This window comes from Cottoperca gobio, chromosome 11 (genome assembly GCF_900634415.1).
Source record: "Cottoperca gobio chromosome 11, fCotGob3.1, whole genome shotgun sequence".
In the NCBI taxonomy this organism is placed as follows: Eukaryota; Metazoa; Chordata; class Actinopteri; order Perciformes; family Bovichtidae; genus Cottoperca; species Cottoperca gobio.
The window spans coordinates 19,105,253-19,125,240 of record NC_041365.1 but is presented as its reverse complement, the minus strand read 5'-3'; the positions used below and the strand labels follow the sequence as shown (position 1 = coordinate 19,125,240).

Here is a 19,988-nt window from a genome sequence, read left to right as displayed (position 1 = left end):
TATTTATTTTATTAATTCCTTTAATAATGTATAACTGATGTACTTTGTGCTTGGGATTGAATCACAGGAGGAACTGTCCAGTACTCTGACCATCAATGGTGTTCTCAGGACAGACCTGTCTGGTCAAATCTACTGCACAGCCACTAATGTACTGGAGAAGGATAAGAGCGCTGCCTTCAACCTCCCTGTAAACTGTAAGTGCTGCAGCTGCTGCTGGTGTTCTGCCCGTTAACTCCTCCCACACAGGAAGTCACATGTTTGGACTAAACGGTGCTGGGGGTAAAAAAGTATTGCGTTACTTTTGTGATATTATTAAAGTAATATTAGTTATAACAGTGACAAATTCATATAACACATTACTAATATGAGTTTGATAATATTATTACATTTACTACTTAAAATAATGCGTTACCACCCCAAATTATGTGTTTATTTAAAGAAAATGTGTATTTATAAACTATTTCAAGCAAAGAATCCTGAAATGTGACGGCTGAGATGGCTGCGCAGTCAGACTCCAGTGTTCCTTTAGGATCGTTTCAGCAGCGGTGTAATCGCAGCAACAGAAAATTTGCTGATCCAGCGGGCAGTCGGCAGGGATTGGAAAACTGTTGCTGCTGTTGCACAGGCTGCTACTGCAAAATGTAGGCTTTATAATGGAAACACCCTATATTCTGAAAATCTGTATAGACCTACCCCATAACTAAGGCTATACAATAACTGGATTTGTAATGAACTGCAATAAACTTCTGTGCTTTGATAACCACTATGAAACAACGTTACCCTCTTCCATTATATAATGCCTAGTCATACATCTGTAGTTATTTTGGTGAAAGTAACGCAAAAGTAATGTTATCAATAAGGCAATACTCTACACAGTCAGTAGTTTTGTAAAGTTATTTATTTATTTCTAATGAAACTAACTAGTATGTAATATATTACATTTTGAAAGCATCTTGCTCAACAGACTTTTTATTAAATGAATCCACCCTCCTCACGACTGTTAGACAATAAGTAGTCATTCATTTATTTCCTGTGAGGTCTTAGCCTTGCATTGTTTGAAACGTTGCGTTTCATTGAGTGAGACATGAGTCAGTCGCTGTCACTCCTTCACACCCCAACAAATCATTTGTCATATAATCTTGAGTTTCGTCCTCTGAATCACATTGTTGCCTAATTTTTGACTGTAACGGTTTTCATTACTGTAAAACTTTAAACCTCCTCAGATTGCTAAAACACTTGGGTATATACGGGTGTATGAGCCATCTTGTAGCCATGTGACTGCTGCAGTTTAGATTGTGATGTGTGTTTGCAGCCTGTACTCAAACCACACTGTGTACACAGTGACCAGCACTTCCACTCCTTCCCCATGACTAACCTGAAAGGCAGTGAAACCACACCGACCGCTGGCTAACCTCGTTATTAATTAATCAAAGCTTTCCGTCATCAGGTAGGGCTTTATGTGCTGCCAAGACCACTGGCTCTCAGACAAACTTTCATTTTAAGCTTAATATTTTTTAACCAGGACCTTCAGTTATTGGATCAAGAACCTCATGAAAAATAAGGTGAACTACTTTCAGTAGCTGTTCTTTCAATGTGTTCGATATATATTTAATGAACATTTAGGTAAATGTAATGCTGCATTTCCATGACACAAATCTGCCCAACTGGACGTGCTCTTTTTTGGTTTTCCATTAGCAAAGGTTGTGGATAGTACCTGGTACCTTTTTTGGTACCACCTCGGTTGAAGTAGTGTACAATACACTGTACAATACACTGTACACTACGCTGTACACTACGCTGTACACTGTACACTACGCTGTACACTACGCTGTACACTGTACACTACACTGTACACTACGCTGTACACTACGCTGTACACTGTACACTACACTGTACACTACGCTGTACACTACGCTGTACACTGTACACTACGCTGTACGCTGTACACTACGCTGTACACTACGCTGTACACTGTACACTACGCTGTACGCTGTACACTACGCTGTACACTGTACACTACGCTGTACGCTGTACACTACGCTGTACACTGTACACTACGCTGTACACTACGCTGTACACTACGCTGTACACTACCTACACTGTACACTACGCTGTACACTACGCTGTACACTACGCTGTACACTACGCTGTACACTGTACACTACGCTGTACACTACGCTGTACACTACGCTGTACACTGTACACTACGCTGTACACTGTACACTACACTGTACACTACGCTGTACACTACGCTGTACACTGTACACTACGCTGTACACTACGCTGTACACTGTACACTACGCTGTACACTACGCTGTACACTACGCTGTACACTACGCTGTACACTGTACACTACTGCTGATTAGGTTATTTGAAAATCATGACCATCTATTACATTTAAGTTGAACTCACCCCTTTCCATGTGCTGTCTCTCCACAGATGGACCAGATACAGTCAGCATCACCCCTCCCAACCCTGCGAAGTTCCTCAGATCCAAATCTAACTTCAACCTGTCCTGTTCAGCCGTCTCCATCCCGCCCGCCACCTTCAACTGGTACCAGGGCCAGCAGAAGATGGAGGTCTCGGGTTCCCTCCTGACTCTGGAAATGATTGAAAAACACAGCTTAGATTTAGAAGTGAAAGAATACACATGCAGGGCCACAAACGCCAAGACCCAACGCGTCGTCCCTTCTCCTGCCGTTTCCTTTGCTGTGATGGGTGAGTACTGTAAAGCTTTAGTATACTCTGAGGGTTTGCCAAACAAATTGCTATAAAATTGTGTACAGACATTCATGGCTCCCAGATAATGAATCCTACAGACTTGATCCTCTGACTTTTCCTCTAGTGCTACCTTGAGGTTTGCATGTGTTATATTTAGTGAAATAACAACTATTAGATGGATGGTCATGAAATGTGACATTTGAGATGCTGGAAATAACAAATGACCTTGTAACTGTTATTTAACAGCAATGGAGATTTTATGATTTAATAGAAAATTGATATAGAAATAATTTTAGCTGCAACCTTTAAATAATAATCTATACAACTGATACAAAATTATATTTGATAAAATATTATATTTTAACAGCTTGGCTGAATAAAACTAAATGATCTCAGCACTTGAACTCCACCAACAAAACAACAAACTGAAACCTTTTCTTCTCGGTGACGTACCTTCGAGGCTCGAGACTGTTACGTGGACTCACATGCGTCCTACCAGCTGCTGGTGACACACAGCAGTGTTTAAGTGTTTAAAAGCTGTGTAACACAGAGAATCCTGCCAAAGGTTCAACATGAACCTGTACTGTCTGTATTTACTGCCAAGGAGTCTTTTTCTTCCTGTTTTTGGAGAATGTTGTTTTCAAGTTGGCGTCAGACTTGAAAACGTGTGTGTGTGAGTGTGTGAGAAACCTGCTGGGTTGGAGGATGGTCTTACATTTCGCCCTGAAGAGTTTCTGCTCTTTCTTTATAACAGAGAGGAGGAGTTTGCATGAAAAAAGGAAATTACATGAACAATTTTAGACCGATTGAAACATGGTGGTAAACAAACAACCGTTTCAAAGTGTGTGATCTCCATTTGCAAAAATAATCTTTGAATTTTACAATAGAAATAGAAGGTTAGTGTCGGGTTAGCACTGTTGGAATATCAGCTGAACATGCTTATGGACAGGGCAATGCTGCCGGCTGTGGCTCATGTGTGGTCTCATTGAATTGAATGAGGATTTCAATTCATTCTTATTATGTTTTTTACATAATGAAGATCAGTTTACTGCTAATGGTTGATCCTCCTCCGTCTGTCAACACACTTGTCTTCTGGGGTTCTGGAGGAGTTTTGTCTGAAGCCTGAGAAAATTACCCTGATGACTTTTGAAAGATGTGGCTATTAACCAAGCAGGAAGGCTAATACAGACACTATCCAGTGTCTTGATACAATTTGGTTTGATGTTTTGCCAACGCTTTGAACGTACATATCTGAAATTAAAGGACATCAAAGAAGGACCTCAATAAAGGGTCAAACAAGAGCAAAATGAAAGTATGGAAGTACAATATAGTTGTAAATATCTCTCTCCCATTGTTTTCAGAGGCCATCTCAGGTGCTAAAGTCAGCGGTCCGATTGCTGTCCTCATCGCCGGCAACAGCACGGCCAACCTGAGCTGTAAGGCGACGGCCGGCACCGTAAAGACCACCAGCTGGCAGAAAGACGGCAAGACTCTGTCTGCTGGCGGCCGCCTCGTGTTCTCCACCGACATGAGCTCCATAATGATCAACCCGCTGCAGAAAGAGGACAATGGAGAGTACATGTGCCAGCTCATCAACCCGGTCAACACCGACAAAGCCTCCTACAAAATGCTGGTCAACTGTGAGTGTTCTGCTGAGAGACTTGACCTGCAGTCGTGTCTGGGCTTATTGTTTTACATTGTGAGAAGTTTAAGGGCGTGGATTTGTTTATCCTTGCATTGATTGATTTTTGAAAGCACCTTTATTACCAGAACTCATTCAGAAGTCCATAAAAATGCTTTTAAATTCATATAAACAGCAATAAGCATATATGAACCAATGTAATAAAAACAGTAGTGACATCATCTTCAACACTGCACAATTAAGAATTCCAGACTGTATCCAGAAGTTGTTCCACATTAGAGTGAGTCAGTTTGAACTGAATTACATGTTTACAAAACAATATTTAAAAATAAGATGATTAACGGATATAAAACTGAGGTTTGAGTGTGAACAAATTGTGAGGGACTTTTTATGTAACATTTATTGTGTTGCTTTCTTTCATTTTCAGTCTATACATTTAATGAGCATTGTGCACAATAATGTAAACGGGCAGATGTAATAAGCTATGGTTTCAGCCTACAGCCGACCTACAGGGTCAATATAAGTGTTTTCACTATTTCAAAAGAAATGATGAAATGAAGAATTGTTTTTGTTTTCTTTTCTATATTTGAGTTGTATAAGTTGAAACAACCAGAAACAAATAAAATACACAATAAGAGGAAATACATCCTGTCACTAGTTACTGTACATTTTGTACAGTACATGCACCACTCCCCAATGGGACACAGGAGAGAGGGGGGGTGTGGAGGGAGAGACTTGAGGCAAAGATACTGTGTGAGGTGAAAGTGACAGGTGCAGTTATAAACCCTTCTGTTTTACCTCCAGACGGTCCTGAATCAGCGATGGTGAAAGGTGAAACATCCGTAGAGGAGAACGACAATGTGGTGCTCACCTGCTCTGCTGCGTCCCTACCCCCCGCCAACTTCACCTGGAAGTTCAACGGCACAATGACCACTACCAAAACTGCCGAGTTTAAAATCGAGATGGCTCGTTACAAAAACAGCGGAACGTACATGTGCGAGGCGCACAACCCTGTCACTGGCAAGACCACCACGTACACTCACACCATGTCCGTAAGAGGTAAGATTCATGTCTGTAGCCTGGAACACAGACTTGTTTTTTAAAGAAATACACTGATTGCAACCCATATCCATATAGGCCTATGTCCATATGGATGGACAAAATGTATTAGGAGCCATAACTGCAAGAATAGGTTAGATGTTTTCGCCCAAGACCCAATTAATGTTCATTATTTCTCATCAGCGTAACTACTCAGCTGATGTTCTGTAAACTCAGAAGTAGATGATGACATGATATGTCCCGTTTAACGTCCTAAATCACCTTCTTTACAATCAACCAACAGTAAAGACTGCAGCAGAGGACAGTCCTATTCCATTGCACAGCTTAAAAGAAACCTGACAGAGTCCAGTTGTCATTTGTTTATGGAATAAACCCAAAGTTGTTTTGCTTACTACATACTACTGAAGTTCTACTTGTCCAATACTTCAGTTCATGAAAGGAAACCTCTAAAAACCAATAACCAAATCCTTGTTATGAAGTATATTCCAGTGTTTCCCATTAATTACCTAGACTATGGCGGCCCGCCATTGTCTAATTTGCACCGCAACAGTTTCATAATGAGCCAAAATTTTTTTATATTTCTCAAGCGTTGGTCTGGCTGGTCCTTGTGGGGGCATTTCCTCCGCAGCGGTGCCGCGATGCCCAGGGATGTCCAATAGCTGTTGACTATTAACATGGAATTTAACGTGCTAATTGTACACCATGGTCAAAAGTCCTGTAACCATACTGTATATTGGCTGATGTAATGTTTCTGAATATATCACCGCTTAATATTAATTAAAAACATTTTATGTTATTCAACGGGGAAACAAATTTGATAGCAATTTGATCCTGTGACAAACACAAATGTCTGACATCCTCTCTTAGACTGTGAACAATGCGAGACAAGAAGACATGTGTTATTTCTGCTGTTTGAACAAAAGAACTGAGGTTTTTTAATATCCTTTCTGTGGTTTCTGTTCTGACGCATGAAGTTGTTGTTGTTTTAGAGGAAGGAACAAGTGAAGGTCTCTCAGACGGAGCCATCGCTGGAATCGTCATCGCCGTCCTTGTCGCTCTTGGTGCCGCCATCGGTGTAATCATGTACTGCAGACAGAAAGTACCGTAAGTATTCTGCTTTCTAAAGTCTTGATCTGGACATACATCTGGCTGACAGGTATTATTCCAAAGAGAGCTGGGGTTTCTCTGTGTGCAGCTCCACCTCCTGACGGGGTCTCCCTGGGGGTTTGTTTTTGCAGAACATTTGTTTTGACTTTGGCAATCTGAGCATTAATTGTAAGATTGTCCGCTTTGTAAACTTACTAAATTGTCAGATGCTCCCTAATTTCCACAATGAAAAGGACACAACTGACACACTTTATTTGAAGCACTGAGGCCGTTACACATTCTAGAAAGTGTATTTAAATTATTCTCTGGTCTTCCTGTTTTTTATTATTTATTTACAAAGTGAGTGACTAGAAAACACTGTCAGGCTCTAACTTAGTACACTACCTGGCCAAATGTATGTAGACACTGAAACGTTCCATTAATATGTGATTGTTGAGCGCTGGGCATTAAAGTGCCGCTATAACAGCCTCCACTGTTCTAGGAAGGCTTTCCACCAGGTGTTATTTGATCCGGGCTGCCTCAAAGTCGGGGTTCCAGTTCATCCTCAAGGTGTTGGATGATGTTGATGTCAGAGCTGTGTGTGTGTGTGTGTGTGTGTGTGTGTGTGTGTGTGTGTGTGTGTGTGTGTGTGTGACTCTCTTTATTTAAGTCTGAATGCTTGTGTCGGTGGCATATTTGTCATTGTCTTTGTCTGTGTGTCTGTATGTATGTCAGCCACTTCTCCCTTAACCCTCTAGGAAATTCTCGTCATTCCTCTCACGCCTTGGCGTCTTGCAACATGTTGGACTAATGTAAACACACACATGCAAATACATGCACACACTCGAGCTGCCACAACCTTCAACACTATTGCAACAGTAATAGTCACACCAAGCAGCATAATTCACAACATCCCTTCAGAAAAGCTTTTTGTCCTGTTGATTCTAAACAGAATGCAGTTGTAGTCTCTACGGAGCACCTTTACTAAAAACAGGGCTTCAGGGAAATGTCAATAGCAGCTCCAGGTGACGTGTATATGTAGCTCCACTTCCGTGCTCAAAATGCTACATTATTCAGATTCAAATGAACAGGGACAAGGAAGCGTGAGCAGTTGTAATGGTTAATGGGAAAAACTCAGAGCCACTCAAAATCTCCCTTTTGATTGAGCTGTCTGCTTTTTATGTTTTTATATTTCTTCATAAAATAAACTTGTGAAAAATGTGCCTACATGATGACATCATTTCAACTAATTACAATACAAATCAGCTGGTTTCAAGAACTTTGTAGAATCTCGTGTCATTTCACTTAATTGCAGTGCTGCGGCCTTCAGGCTTCAGTATGCTTCAGACAAAGTGCCTGTTGGCTCGTCAGACAGCATCTGTAATCCTGTCTATGTTAGCTTAAAAGGTGAGGTTTAAACTTCTTGCTGGACCTTGAAAACAACAGCATTAAATACATGAATATTTGTTTTTGTCAACAATACTTGATAAGCTGGAGATTGTTTTGCTATGCAGAGCTGTAGACATGAGACATTGTAGTCAGACTGCAGGACTTGAGCCTTGAGTCCCTAAAGACTGGAAAGAAAAGACATTCATGTGTTATAGGCTCAGTGAAGCGGGACAGGATGATGGTGTCAGGTAGAGGTGTTGTTCAGTTGTCGAGCACCTCTCGGGCCTCAGAATGATTGACTCTCTGTCATTTTATCTTTATCATCGTCACGGTGAGCAGGTGTCAACACTGATGACAGGAAGCCTTTGTTCTGCAGGAGGCCTCCATGTTAGTGTTGTTGCTGGAAGTCTCGGTGACTCTCACGCTGATGGTTTGGGATTCATTTAAGATGTTTTACTTTGGGTTTCCCTCACAGCTATGAGTCCACCTAAGTATAGCAGATCACACACACACACACACACACACACACACACACACACACACACACACACACACACACACACACGCACGCACGCACGCAGTGTGTCAGATATGAGAACCTGTACTACAGTGCAGAATTACAGGTGTAGGGTTTGCATTATTTCAGTGGGGCTAAATGTTAACTATGTGTTTGCTTCAAGCCTCAGCTTTTCATTTAAAACCACAGGCTTTTAAAGAAAAATGACATCACTACACAACAATATCCTTGTCCTGAAGGTCTAAAACTAAAACCGGTTCTCTTCAGGTGACAATAACAAACACACCCGTTGTATGGGGCATGGGAAAGGGATGTAGAAATCTAAATAAAGATCTCCTTCTCTGATAATCCAACAGGAGCCGGTAAAAAAAAGGGAATTATCAGATTCATCAGTGACTACAGGTGCAGACAAAGTCTCATCTTTTACCTCGCACCAAAACCTCCTGCCAAAACATTCTTGTCTTTGAAAACCTTGTGCAATTCATGACAGGAGAGGATTTATGATAAACAGTCAGCAGCGGTATCCCCACACTTACACATCAGAGGGCTCTGAAAAAGCTCAAATATTCTTTGCTGGCCGTGAAAAGAATATTGATTATTTAAGCAGTATTTAGAGTGAAGTGTTGTCGGAAGCTTTATGAGCAGCTCCATCATGTGTTATTAACAAGAGGTAATGCATCTCTTAATGAATATGCATGACGTTAAGGATTTATCTACATCTGCCCTTTTAAAAGTGTTTATATTTATTCAGTGATGTGTTATTGTGAGAAGATTTTAATTTAAGTCAATTATTTTTGCATGAAATCTTTAATATCGTCAGTTGCAATGAATACATGATACTAAACAAGCACTCCACTGATTTAGCATTAATATTGCTGGTCTCATGACGGACAAAAAAAAGAGATATCGTAATTTTTTGAAAGCCACACATTCTCAAAACCTGCCGCCTACATTACCCAACCAACTACAGCAAAGAGAGTCAGGTGTGTGACCTCGAGCCTGCAGCACAGCTGAGCAGCAGGATGTGTTTACTTCTCAGACTCGTAGTCTCCAACACACACTGGTGACATCAACACACACACTGACATGTGGAAGCAAAAAGACTCATACAGCTTTTCTCTGGTTTCTCTTCCACATTAGGTAAAGTTTCAAAACTGTAGACAGAAAGTGATAAAAAAAAAAGTATTTTGTAAAGAATTAAAAAATGGAAGCACCAGCTTTATAATAATAATAATAATAATAATAATAATAATAATAATAATAATAATAATAATAATAATAATAATAAATGTAATTTATATAGTGCTTTTCGAGACCTCAAAGCCGCTTTATGTCTGCAGTTCTGCTTCTCCCCACATACATACACTCACACACAGACACACGCACAGACACACACACACACACACACACACACACACACACACACACACTCCCCCCTTCGTTGAACGTGGCCTTGTCACCCAGCATTAAGTCTGTTTTTGTGAGTTTGGTTATTTTGAAAACACAGTCTGACTGCATTCTTCACTCTCAGTGAGCCCCCCTCCCCCCTCTCCTGAGTGGGGGCAGTGTCAGGGGACAGGAAGTGTGTGGGCTGCAGCTTTGATGCTACCATATGCAAACATTCTGATTTGGTTTATACTGCTCAGGTAAAATGATGACATGAACAGTTGAACCATTTAGCAGCTTCTCAATCTCATCACATGATCTGATGAGTTGTTTCTGGTCTGGTCTATTTCCAGTGTTTAGTCTCATGTCCAGCGTCATTCCCATTTCAAGAGGAAACTGCTTTGTAGACATGCAGCTTTGGTTTCACATGAAGTCTAATGTTAATTCAATATTCAGGGAAACGCTCGTCAGCGTGTTTCGTTCCCAAGTTTTTGAGGAAGTAAGAATTTCACTTTAATCTGATTTGAAAGATCTACACATTTGAAGCAAGTATTGTTTTTTAGGCTTCCTCTAATATCTGAAAAGCTGTTTTTATTGTCAGTTTAAAATGTGGAAGTGTGCCTAATCCCTTTTGTCTCTCCGAACTTTCATAACATCACATGTTTATAGTCTAATCTGAGTCTTTCAGTTATTATCATACGTATTGTCGGTTGTTGGGGTTTCACCTCCTCTGCATGTTTACAACTTCTCTGTTAATACTGTGCTGAAAGGATGATGGAATAGAACATCATTATAAGGCTGGAAGCCAGTAAAAATACAGATACAACTTAATCATCATAAAATGCCAATATATCTTAATGAAATTGCACTACCTAACATGATAACCCGATGTGCAGTTATCATGTTAGGTACCTTTGTCAGAGCATGATAACCAGTGGCTTCTCTGTCCTCGCATTAACTTGCTGCACCTCGACACTCGTTGCAAATGTTACTAACAAGTTTTTAAATGTGTTTCTTCCGTTAATCATATATCAACCTTCAAATGAGTTTTCTGCAAAAACTTTAGACTTCTACTTCACCAGTTTGCCTGTTTGTAGCAGGAGGGGCCTCAGTCTGCAGGTGATGTCGCAAAGACACACGAATCCAACCAGTGTCTACATTTATTCATGAAACACAAACTTTGACTTCACCCTGTAATCTGCTTGTGAGACACATGTATGTTGTTGGTGTCAGTAACCATCAGTATGGGGATTCTCACCTTTTTCATATTGTTTGAATGGTTTAAAACCAGTTAAGTGAACGTGACAAATCCTGGGCCCTAATTTAAAATACATGCTTTTCTTTTTGGAGATCCAGCAGTAAACTTTCCTTTATCTCCTCCTCCTAATGCTGCGTTCATAAGAACTAACTGCCAGCTGGGAAAACCCGTTCACGTCACACCCCTCGGTCATAATTACATGTTAGATATTGAAGAATTCTTTTGCAGGCTCCACCCAGCAATATTAGCTCCAGAGATGCAGATGACAAACATGACACTCAACGACTTTTAGATAAACCTTTACTGCACCTTGTTTTCTGTTGATTTTATATTTAGAAGTCTAATTTTTATTTGATGCTTTATTTATTATGTTTGAATGGGTTAACTTCTAATTCACTAACTTAGAAAAAGTGGATTTTGTGTTAAATTACTCCTAAAACATAACTTCAAATGTTCAGAGGTGAAGTCATTAAAGTGCTGTAACCTTTGACCTGGATTCACCTGCGCAGTCGGTTTCATATTTTCTATAAATGTAACACACCTTAGTCGTGTGTCTGAGAATGAGCCGTTTCTTTCTTTCTTCGAGGGCGAGGCCTGCGTTCCAGAGAATGGCAGGAATGTCCCTGTCATGTCTGCACTCGTCTTCTTCAGCTCACGCTTGTGTGGCTGCTCAGTTCTTCTTTATCTCTCTTTAACCCTCAAGTTTCTCTTTCATCTTCTCTTGTTTCATCTGATTTTAGTTCAACTGTGTTTTCTACATAATCGAGCCGCAGACGTTCCTTACTTTTCTCTGTTACCTCCAATCGTCTGTCGCTCATTTCACTTCTCTTCGTACTGTAATGTTTCAATGCCAAAGTCAGTGAAGTGCCTTGAAAAAATAAATAAGGAGATTTAAAAGGTGCAGTATCACTAATAAAAGGTAGAATAAGTGGCTAAAAAAAACAACTCATGATAAAAGGAATTAAAGTAAGACTATGTAACTTTAATTTTTAATTTTAATATAAAAAGTGTATGTGATAAGTAATAAAACACACTACACACTGTGGGGTTTGGCTCTGACCAGTAGCTTGTGGTGGCTAACGTTAGCACACACACTGCTGTTACAGTCATCATTTACATGCAGCTCTTTGGTTACACGGGCTCACTTGTGCGTAATATGCGTATAATATGATGCAAAGGTCTGTTTGTGATTAATTCAGGCTTCAACTATCAATTACTTGTTCATTTATTATTATCTTTTGTTCAGCCATTAATTATTCAAATTTGATGAAATGAAAAGATCGCAATTTCCAGAATCCAACGTGGTGTCTTTAAATTCTTTATTTGTTGTGTTTGATGAACAGGCAGAACATTAATTGAGATGTGTGATGTGTGATGTGTGACTTTAGCAAGGCATATCGGCTAATGAGGAGGTTCAGGTACTAGAAACAAATAAGTGACCAAGTTCAGCAAAAGGACATTGTTGTCTTTTTCTAACAGCTGCTCCAGACAAACAAACAGGGCTCCACCTTGACGGAGCCGCTTTATCTCCTCTTACATTTCTTCCTTGCCGCTATGTCAACTCCTACTTTTTGAAGACTTGTCAAGTCGGGTTGAACTTAATTATGCCACAAACACTTTCTCTGTCCTCATCAAAGCTCTCCTCCGCTTTTATATTTCCTCCCTCTGTGTCTGACCTTTGACCTTTTCACAATGTTAGTTGCCTTATAACAGTTGTTTTTATCCAATGACCTCTTCTCTTGTTGCTGCTTGTATCAGCGATCAAAGAAATGTATCAGAGATTCACAAACTCAACAAAAAGCTATTTGTGAAGACACTGATGATGTTAGTAGACTTCCTGAAGCTGTTCTGATATTCAACATTTGTTTTATTATAAGTACCTGACCGGGAGGTTGACAGGGAATGTTTCATTTTTGTAGAGTTTTACACACAGCAGCAGCTCTGTGTAGTTTAACTTCATATTTATGTCCCGACTTGAGAGACCTTTCACCGTCTTCTTCTGTGTATGTGAGATGATTTGAACATTGCAACTCTGTGTGTGTGTGTGTGTGTGTGTGTGTGTGTGTGTGTGTGTGTGTGTGTGTGTGTTCTTTTCTATGAAATGATCATGCTGCCTGATAGACGTATCAGTGAATCAACAAACTTTTAGTTTTCCAAAAAAAGATATTACAAACATATAGCGGTGGTTATTGCTAATGATAATAATGTGAGCCAAGAAATTAAAGCTTTATCCCTTAAATATAACATATCATAATATTTTTATTTGTTGATAAGAATTTATCTCCGTTTGTTATATTTATTCATGTTTAATCTTGTTTATTCTCAGTATCCGTACCATCTGTAGACTGACAGACTGTACACAATGCCAATGTGCCGATATGACAGAAGTGTCATCGGTGATAGGTTTGCAACAGAGCGAGGTCATCACTGCTGCTTTACTAATCACTGTTTTCTCTTCTCAGGGTCGAGTCACCGTACTAAGGATGTTGCTGTACACTGCTGGTGAGTCTCTTTCAGAACGCAAATCTTTATAACATGTTGAGTGACATTAACCTCAGTCAGTGCCAAAGACAGTCAATATATATTCAGACATAAACTGCTGAATAGAAATGTAACTAAATGCAAATATGTTATAGTGATATGCACTTTTTACTCCACTACATCTGATAATGGTAGTTACTTTGAAGATTCAGATTTACTAATACTATTATATTTTGTATTATTATATTATTATCATTATAGGTTAAGATAAACTTTATTGATCCCTTGGTGAAATTCTCAAGCTATCTGGCAGTAAGAAATAAGCTCCTCCTTTACCAGCTGCAACATTAAAGTGATGAACACAATAATGCATCACTTATTAGCTACTAATACTACTAATAATAACAAACAACTGGCACCCTCCACAACACAGAGTCCACACATGCTGTTATCTAAGGTTAACCTGCTGACATGACAGGTATATATATATATATATATATATATATACCTGTCATGCTTGCCGTTTGCTAATTACTTCATCTAACGTTACGAACAACCAACGTCAGATCCATGCCTAATCTTCTTCCTAATTCACTTAAAGGTCCAATGTGTAATTTCCGAGCCACCTGCTCATAATTTAGTTGTAGTAGTTTGGCATATTTATTGTATTCTAATTTATTCTTTATACGGTGTATTGCATTTACTCCTGTGTAATGCCTATCAGTCAGTCTGCAGGGCAAGAATACCAAAATTAGATCAAACTGAAACTTTGATCTCCGTTCAGAAAACTCTGCTGTCAGATAATCTTCAGGCGGATCATCTGTGTTCACTGAGCGCTGAAGTTGCCGGGCTGTAGTCCATGTGACGTTACAGTTTGTCTATTGGACTAAATCCAAAGTGGCAGAAACTAGAAAACGACCACATATTCATCTCGTCTTCCCGGTGGCGGCGCTGCGAGCGGAGCAGCCCACCGGGGAGGAGAGAGGTCGGCAGATCATCAACAGCCGGAGACTCTTGAGGTCAGTCAGAACCAGCTCCAGCCCTGCAGTCATAGCGGGCTGCTGGACCTGTGTAACGGCAGCTACAGGGAGTCTGCAGTTCCCTGGTGCTGTGGCTGAACTCCAGCTAACTGCTAACTGAAGCTACGCTCTCCCCCGGGGCTGCAGACAGATATACACTCAGAGAAACAGCCTCATGGCAGCTGGGAGGACGAGGAGAGGTGGTGCGGGGGTTTTCTCCTTTCTGCCACTTTGAATGTAATATATTAAACAAACTATAAAACAATATTTACAAGAGAGTCAGGCAGCTGTTCTTCTTCTCGCTCTGTACTGAGGCAGACTGCAGCTACAGTGACTCACTATCACCTCTAGAGGAACAAGTGGTATTACAGGCTGGACAGAGCGCAGCTAGCTGCTAGCATGCTCACTTCAGTAGATCTCTCTGCAACACAACACAGACACGTCTTTAACGTAATGTCATCACTGTTACCTCTTCACACTCTGTTCATAATGTTAGTTCATTGTTTTGAGTTTAAATTCTGGCATATCTTACACATTGAACCTTTACAGGTGTCGTTAATAACAATGTTTTTCTGCAACTTTCACAGAAAATACCTCAGTAACATTTTTCATGCGATACTTTTACTTGTAACACAGTAGCCTAATTCTACACAGTAAAATGACAAAAGTAAAAGATCTTCATCCTCTGTTCATCTATCACCACCTGCACATGTCCACACATACTGAAAATATATGTTTTTGCACAATAAATAGATGCACATAGTAACATAGTGGTGCACAGCTACTGCTGAAGCTTTGAAAGGTGGTAGGTATAGTAGAAAGATATTAGTTTATTTTATTAATATATGAATTTAATAATAATAATATGTTATTATATTTTATATTATATATCATATATGAATGCAAGAAAGTGTGTATGTTCACATGTGTGTGCTTTGAGCAGTTTGAAACAGTAGCCATCAAGGCTGTCTCCACTTGGTCGAGCAAACAAAGTGTGTGTGTGTGTGTGTGTGTGTGTGTGTGTGTGTGTGTGTGTGTGTGTGCGCGTGTGTCTGTGTGTGTGTGTGTGTGTGTGTGTGTCTGCGTGTGTGTGTGTGTGTGTGTGTGTGTGTTGTCATAGCGTCCTGTGTGTGTTTAAGTATCTATATGTGTTGTACGTGTGTGTGAGATAAGACTGTTGATTTAAAGTAGAGTCACACACATACAGTGTGTGTGTGTGTGAGCGCTGTAGCAGCGTTCTGCCTTAAGCTTCTACCTGCAGCTTTTCAGGTGTTTATGGAAATAAGTGTGTTTCTTTCATCTCCCGACATGTGATGACAGATTCAGAGACTGGACCTAGAAACTGAAACCACAACAACACAACAGAAGCTCAAACTGTTTAAGATAAGATATAATTGTGTTCATCCTTAAGGACTGTTTGTGGCCGTGAGGAAATCACATCGAGATATCGCGATACACATTTACATCGTCAAAATTGTGAGTGAATATTATTAGAAGTTTGCAGTTTTGTTTTTACATCACACTTGACATTACCACTTGCTCAAGGCGATTAACACATGGTGTATATGTATTCCTCTCTTAAAACTTCATTTTGCACTAAAGTTCTTAATTAAATGAGAAAATACTTTTGATTCATACTTCACAAAGTATATATTTCACACAGTAGTGTACAAAGATAGGCTTATTTTATATTTATTAAAATATTGAGATATGAAACGTTCTATATTGGCCTCATCGCTCAGCCAGACGTACTGTTAGTGCATGTTGGCTGTGGTTTGTGTGGATTGTTAGGTGAGGAGATGAGTGTTTGTGTGTGTGTGTGGCAGATGTGTATTTGTGTATGTGCAATAGAAATAGACTAGGGGGAGGTGGCTGACTCCCCTTATAATTAAAATATGTGATACGTGCAGCTCTGCTAACATGTTCTTCTCTCTACTTCCTCTGTTTAGGATGCCCGCCAAACATCTGACCATTTTGTTTCCCATGATCCATGTCTCCAGCCGGGAGGAGCGTCCAGATTTCCCATCATTTCTCTTTCTCACTCTCTCTCTGGCTGACGAGAACAATGGAAACTTACTTCAATCTAAATTATGGATTCTATCAGTTTGGATATACGTTTTTTTTTACATTTTTAAAAATCTTTTTCCACTTTTACCTTCACGATAAAGTTGTCCACCATCACTGGATCATCATCTCTTTCTGTTCTCCTCTTCCATCTGGTGTTAACAAACGTCATCCTTCACCTTTGGTGTCGCTCTCCGCTTCCTTTAGGAAGCTAACAACACAGAGAACTGTGCGACAGAGACGTGTGGACAAAAGCTGGTAGACTGACGTTACGATGAGTGACTCTCTTTATCCTGCAGGAAATCTGAGGAGGAAGCTCACACACACAGGAATACTAGATGACTGTGATCACAACACACACACACACACACACACACACACACACACACAGGCCACATACGAAGACATACAAGATTCAGGGTTTAATTGTACTTTTAAATGTTGTGGTTTGATTTATCCCCCTCTCTGTGCCAGGTGTGTGGAGTTTCCTGATAGGGGACTTCTTCAAGAGCAGGGTTAGGGTTTCAAAGTAAAGTTTAAGATGCTTCTTTGTACTTGACAGCGTTATTGTAGGACAGTTTGATCCTAAATACCTCAGTTTCTCTAGTGCTCACCAGAAGTCTTCCTAACACACCTGTCAAGCCCACTTTGTGACACACATGTTGCCCGTTGAGATTTATCTTTTGTAACTCCAAAACGGTTTGAGCCTTTCCTCCTCTGTCCGGCTGCTTTCTTCTTTCTTTCACATCTGCTAGCTAATCAGAAACATAAATCAGGACAATATATATTTTTAATTTTTCTATTTTTAACTGGTTCCTGAAGGGGTTTTTTACTAATAACATAAATAGATCCTTATCAAAAAATGTGTGTTTTAATTGTTGTACATTCAAATATCAACATCAGCTTACATCAGGCTCTAATGTCTGTACACATGAAAACAAGTTACAAAAGAAATAGATACACACACTTCATAATCTTGACTGTGATTCTGGGTTTCTTCCTCTCCTGCTTTACCTTCATCCTCCCTTGTTTATGATCCAGGATCCTCTTTAGTATTTGTTTAAAAGCTTCTTCTGTGGATACATGAGAGTAGAAAGAGGCGGAGGTAAATGTTTTAGGCGGTATAGACAAGATTCAACATGCAGTGACGAGTCAGGGTGGTGAAGGTGAAGAAGACAGAAAACGGAAGGGAAGAAAAAAGGGTGGGAAGTTGTTTGTTGGCGGTCACATACTTAGAGTTTGGAGGGAAAGTTTAGTGAGCTTCAGGGCGGTGCCACTGATTATTTTTTAAACCGCTTTTACCATAAATGGATCAAAGTTATTTTATACAGCTGGGTTTCATCTGAAAATGTCAAATCAATCAATCAATCAATGAATTTTTTATTTATATCACAAATTATACATTTTCCTCAGGGGGCTTTACAATCTGCATGGCATACGACCCCCTCTGTCCTTAGACCCTCGCATCGCACAAGGAAAACCTACAAGAAAATAAAACATCTTTTGGGTTATATTAAGTTCTGCTTTTCGCCGAATCACACATCTTTTCTTGAGTATTTTATCATCCAGATGATTTCTTCTGCGCTTCGAGCTGGTTGATGATTGTTTTGTTTTGTTTGTATCGGTAGTGGTTGTGTGTGATCTCAGACCTCAACATGCACTGATCTCCAGTGAGATGAGTATTTATTTGGTAAAAAAAAACAAAAAAAACCGTAATAACTGAAGCTGAAGGTCATAGACGATTTGTAGATCACGTATTCAAAATCTCAAAGATGTTCAAACTGAATTTAAGAAGTCTTTAAAACATTTAGTCATTTTTAACATATTTATTTTTCCAGTTTGGGATAATACACAGCACAGAATTATTAATAACAATACATTTGTTGTCTTTAATAAGACGTGTTTATATGTTTGAAAACGACACAAAAAGAAAACTGCCCTCACTGTAAATAATAGAGATGGATACACTGTATACAATTTGTTTCTTATCATGATTTATTTGTTTTAAAAAAAGCTTGTTTTGTTAATGTTTACAGAAACTGTCTTGCCTCTTTGAAATTCCTGTAACAATCTTAAAATAAATGTCCCCAAGGTGAAATTCATGTCCAATTTAACATCATTGTAAAGCCATAAAGGTTGTGGCAATACTTTAACTCTTTGTTTTGTTTTTATATATTTGTATTCTGTGACATTTTGAATTCATAACAAGAAAACGTCCAATCAGAGTCGGAGAATTTTCAAACCATCCAATCACTGAAAGAAGCGAGTTTTTGTGTGTGTGTGTGAGAGAGAGAGAGAGAGAGAGAGAGAGAGAGAGAGAGAGAGAGAGAGAGAGAGAGAGAGAGAGAGAGAGAGAGAGAGAGAGAGAGAGTCAAGGAACCTAGGGCGTGGCAGTTGAGGAAAGACAGAAAAAGCCTTTGGCTGTAGATCACTAGATCACTGACACACACACATACACACACTGTGAAAACCATCCGTCTCAACAAGTAATTTCATCTCAGTTTCAGCTTTTAGTGTTTCTTCTTCTTCTTCTTCTTCTTCTTCTTCTTATTCTTCTTCTTCTTCTTCTTCTTCTTCTTCTTCTTCTTCTTCTTCTTCTTCTTCTTCTTCTTCTTCTTAAAGACATTGAATGACAGAAATTGACAGAAAATGAAATTGCAACTAGACAGAAACTAAATCCAGAATATTTTTCTTTTCTGATGCTAAAAAATAGGTTCTAACTTTTGGACAAGATGTCCTTACTTTCTAAAAATATTTGATCAAGGTCTAAAACTTTAATTGGTCCTTACAAAGACAGAATAAGCAGCGTATGGTCAGTATGATCTTTTCCTGTGGGTCAGGTTAACCTCCTGATTATCCTTTTCTTTCAAAACACCCCCGAGATAAACTATGAACACACGTACTGTCAGTGTCAAGGAAACAGATGCTTTCATCTTTGTATCACACAAACACACAAAAGAAGACTTACTAAACAAATCTGGTGAACAAGAGCTCTTTAATTCTGTAAATGAGACATTGAAGTTACCATTTTGTTACGCTTGCACATATTTCCTATATTGTTGCTGGTGTTATCAGTCATTTTATTTAAGTGATATAATTGTTTGATTACTATACTTTTTAATTACATGAACATTGTTGAGACATAATCAACATGGAGATCGTTGGCATCAAACTAAGTGCTGCCATGACTGCAGCAACACTGGGTCACACTTCCTAAAATAACACCACACAAAGTAGGATGAAGATCAGACAGGATCCATGTGACTCGACCACAGAAACATATAGGCAACATAGCAAAACATTATGAAATCATTTAAATTAGTATAACGTGGCACCATTAAAAGGCTAAAGTAAAGAGATATAAAA

The 19,988-nt window shown here is 39.4% G+C and overlaps 1 protein-coding gene across 1 annotated transcript in view; it reads left to right on the top strand.

The window, feature by feature from the left end:
• Nucleotides 1-18,720, top strand: part of LOC115015738 (carcinoembryonic antigen-related cell adhesion molecule 5) — a 22,499-nt gene extending 3,779 nt beyond the window's left edge. Inside the window, exons 4-10 of the mRNA XM_029443271.1 lie at nt 68-194; nt 2,440-2,718; nt 4,083-4,361; nt 5,168-5,422; nt 6,412-6,526; nt 13,521-13,560; nt 16,508-18,720. Coding sequence (XP_029299131.1) covers nt 68-194; nt 2,440-2,718; nt 4,083-4,361; nt 5,168-5,422; nt 6,412-6,526; nt 13,521-13,539 — 1,074 coding nt within the window. The 3' untranslated portion in view covers nt 13,540-13,560; nt 16,508-18,720. The remainder of the gene's footprint in view (nt 1-67; nt 195-2,439; nt 2,719-4,082; nt 4,362-5,167; nt 5,423-6,411; nt 6,527-13,520; nt 13,561-16,507) is intronic.
• Nucleotides 18,721-19,988: the final 1,268 nt, after the last annotated feature.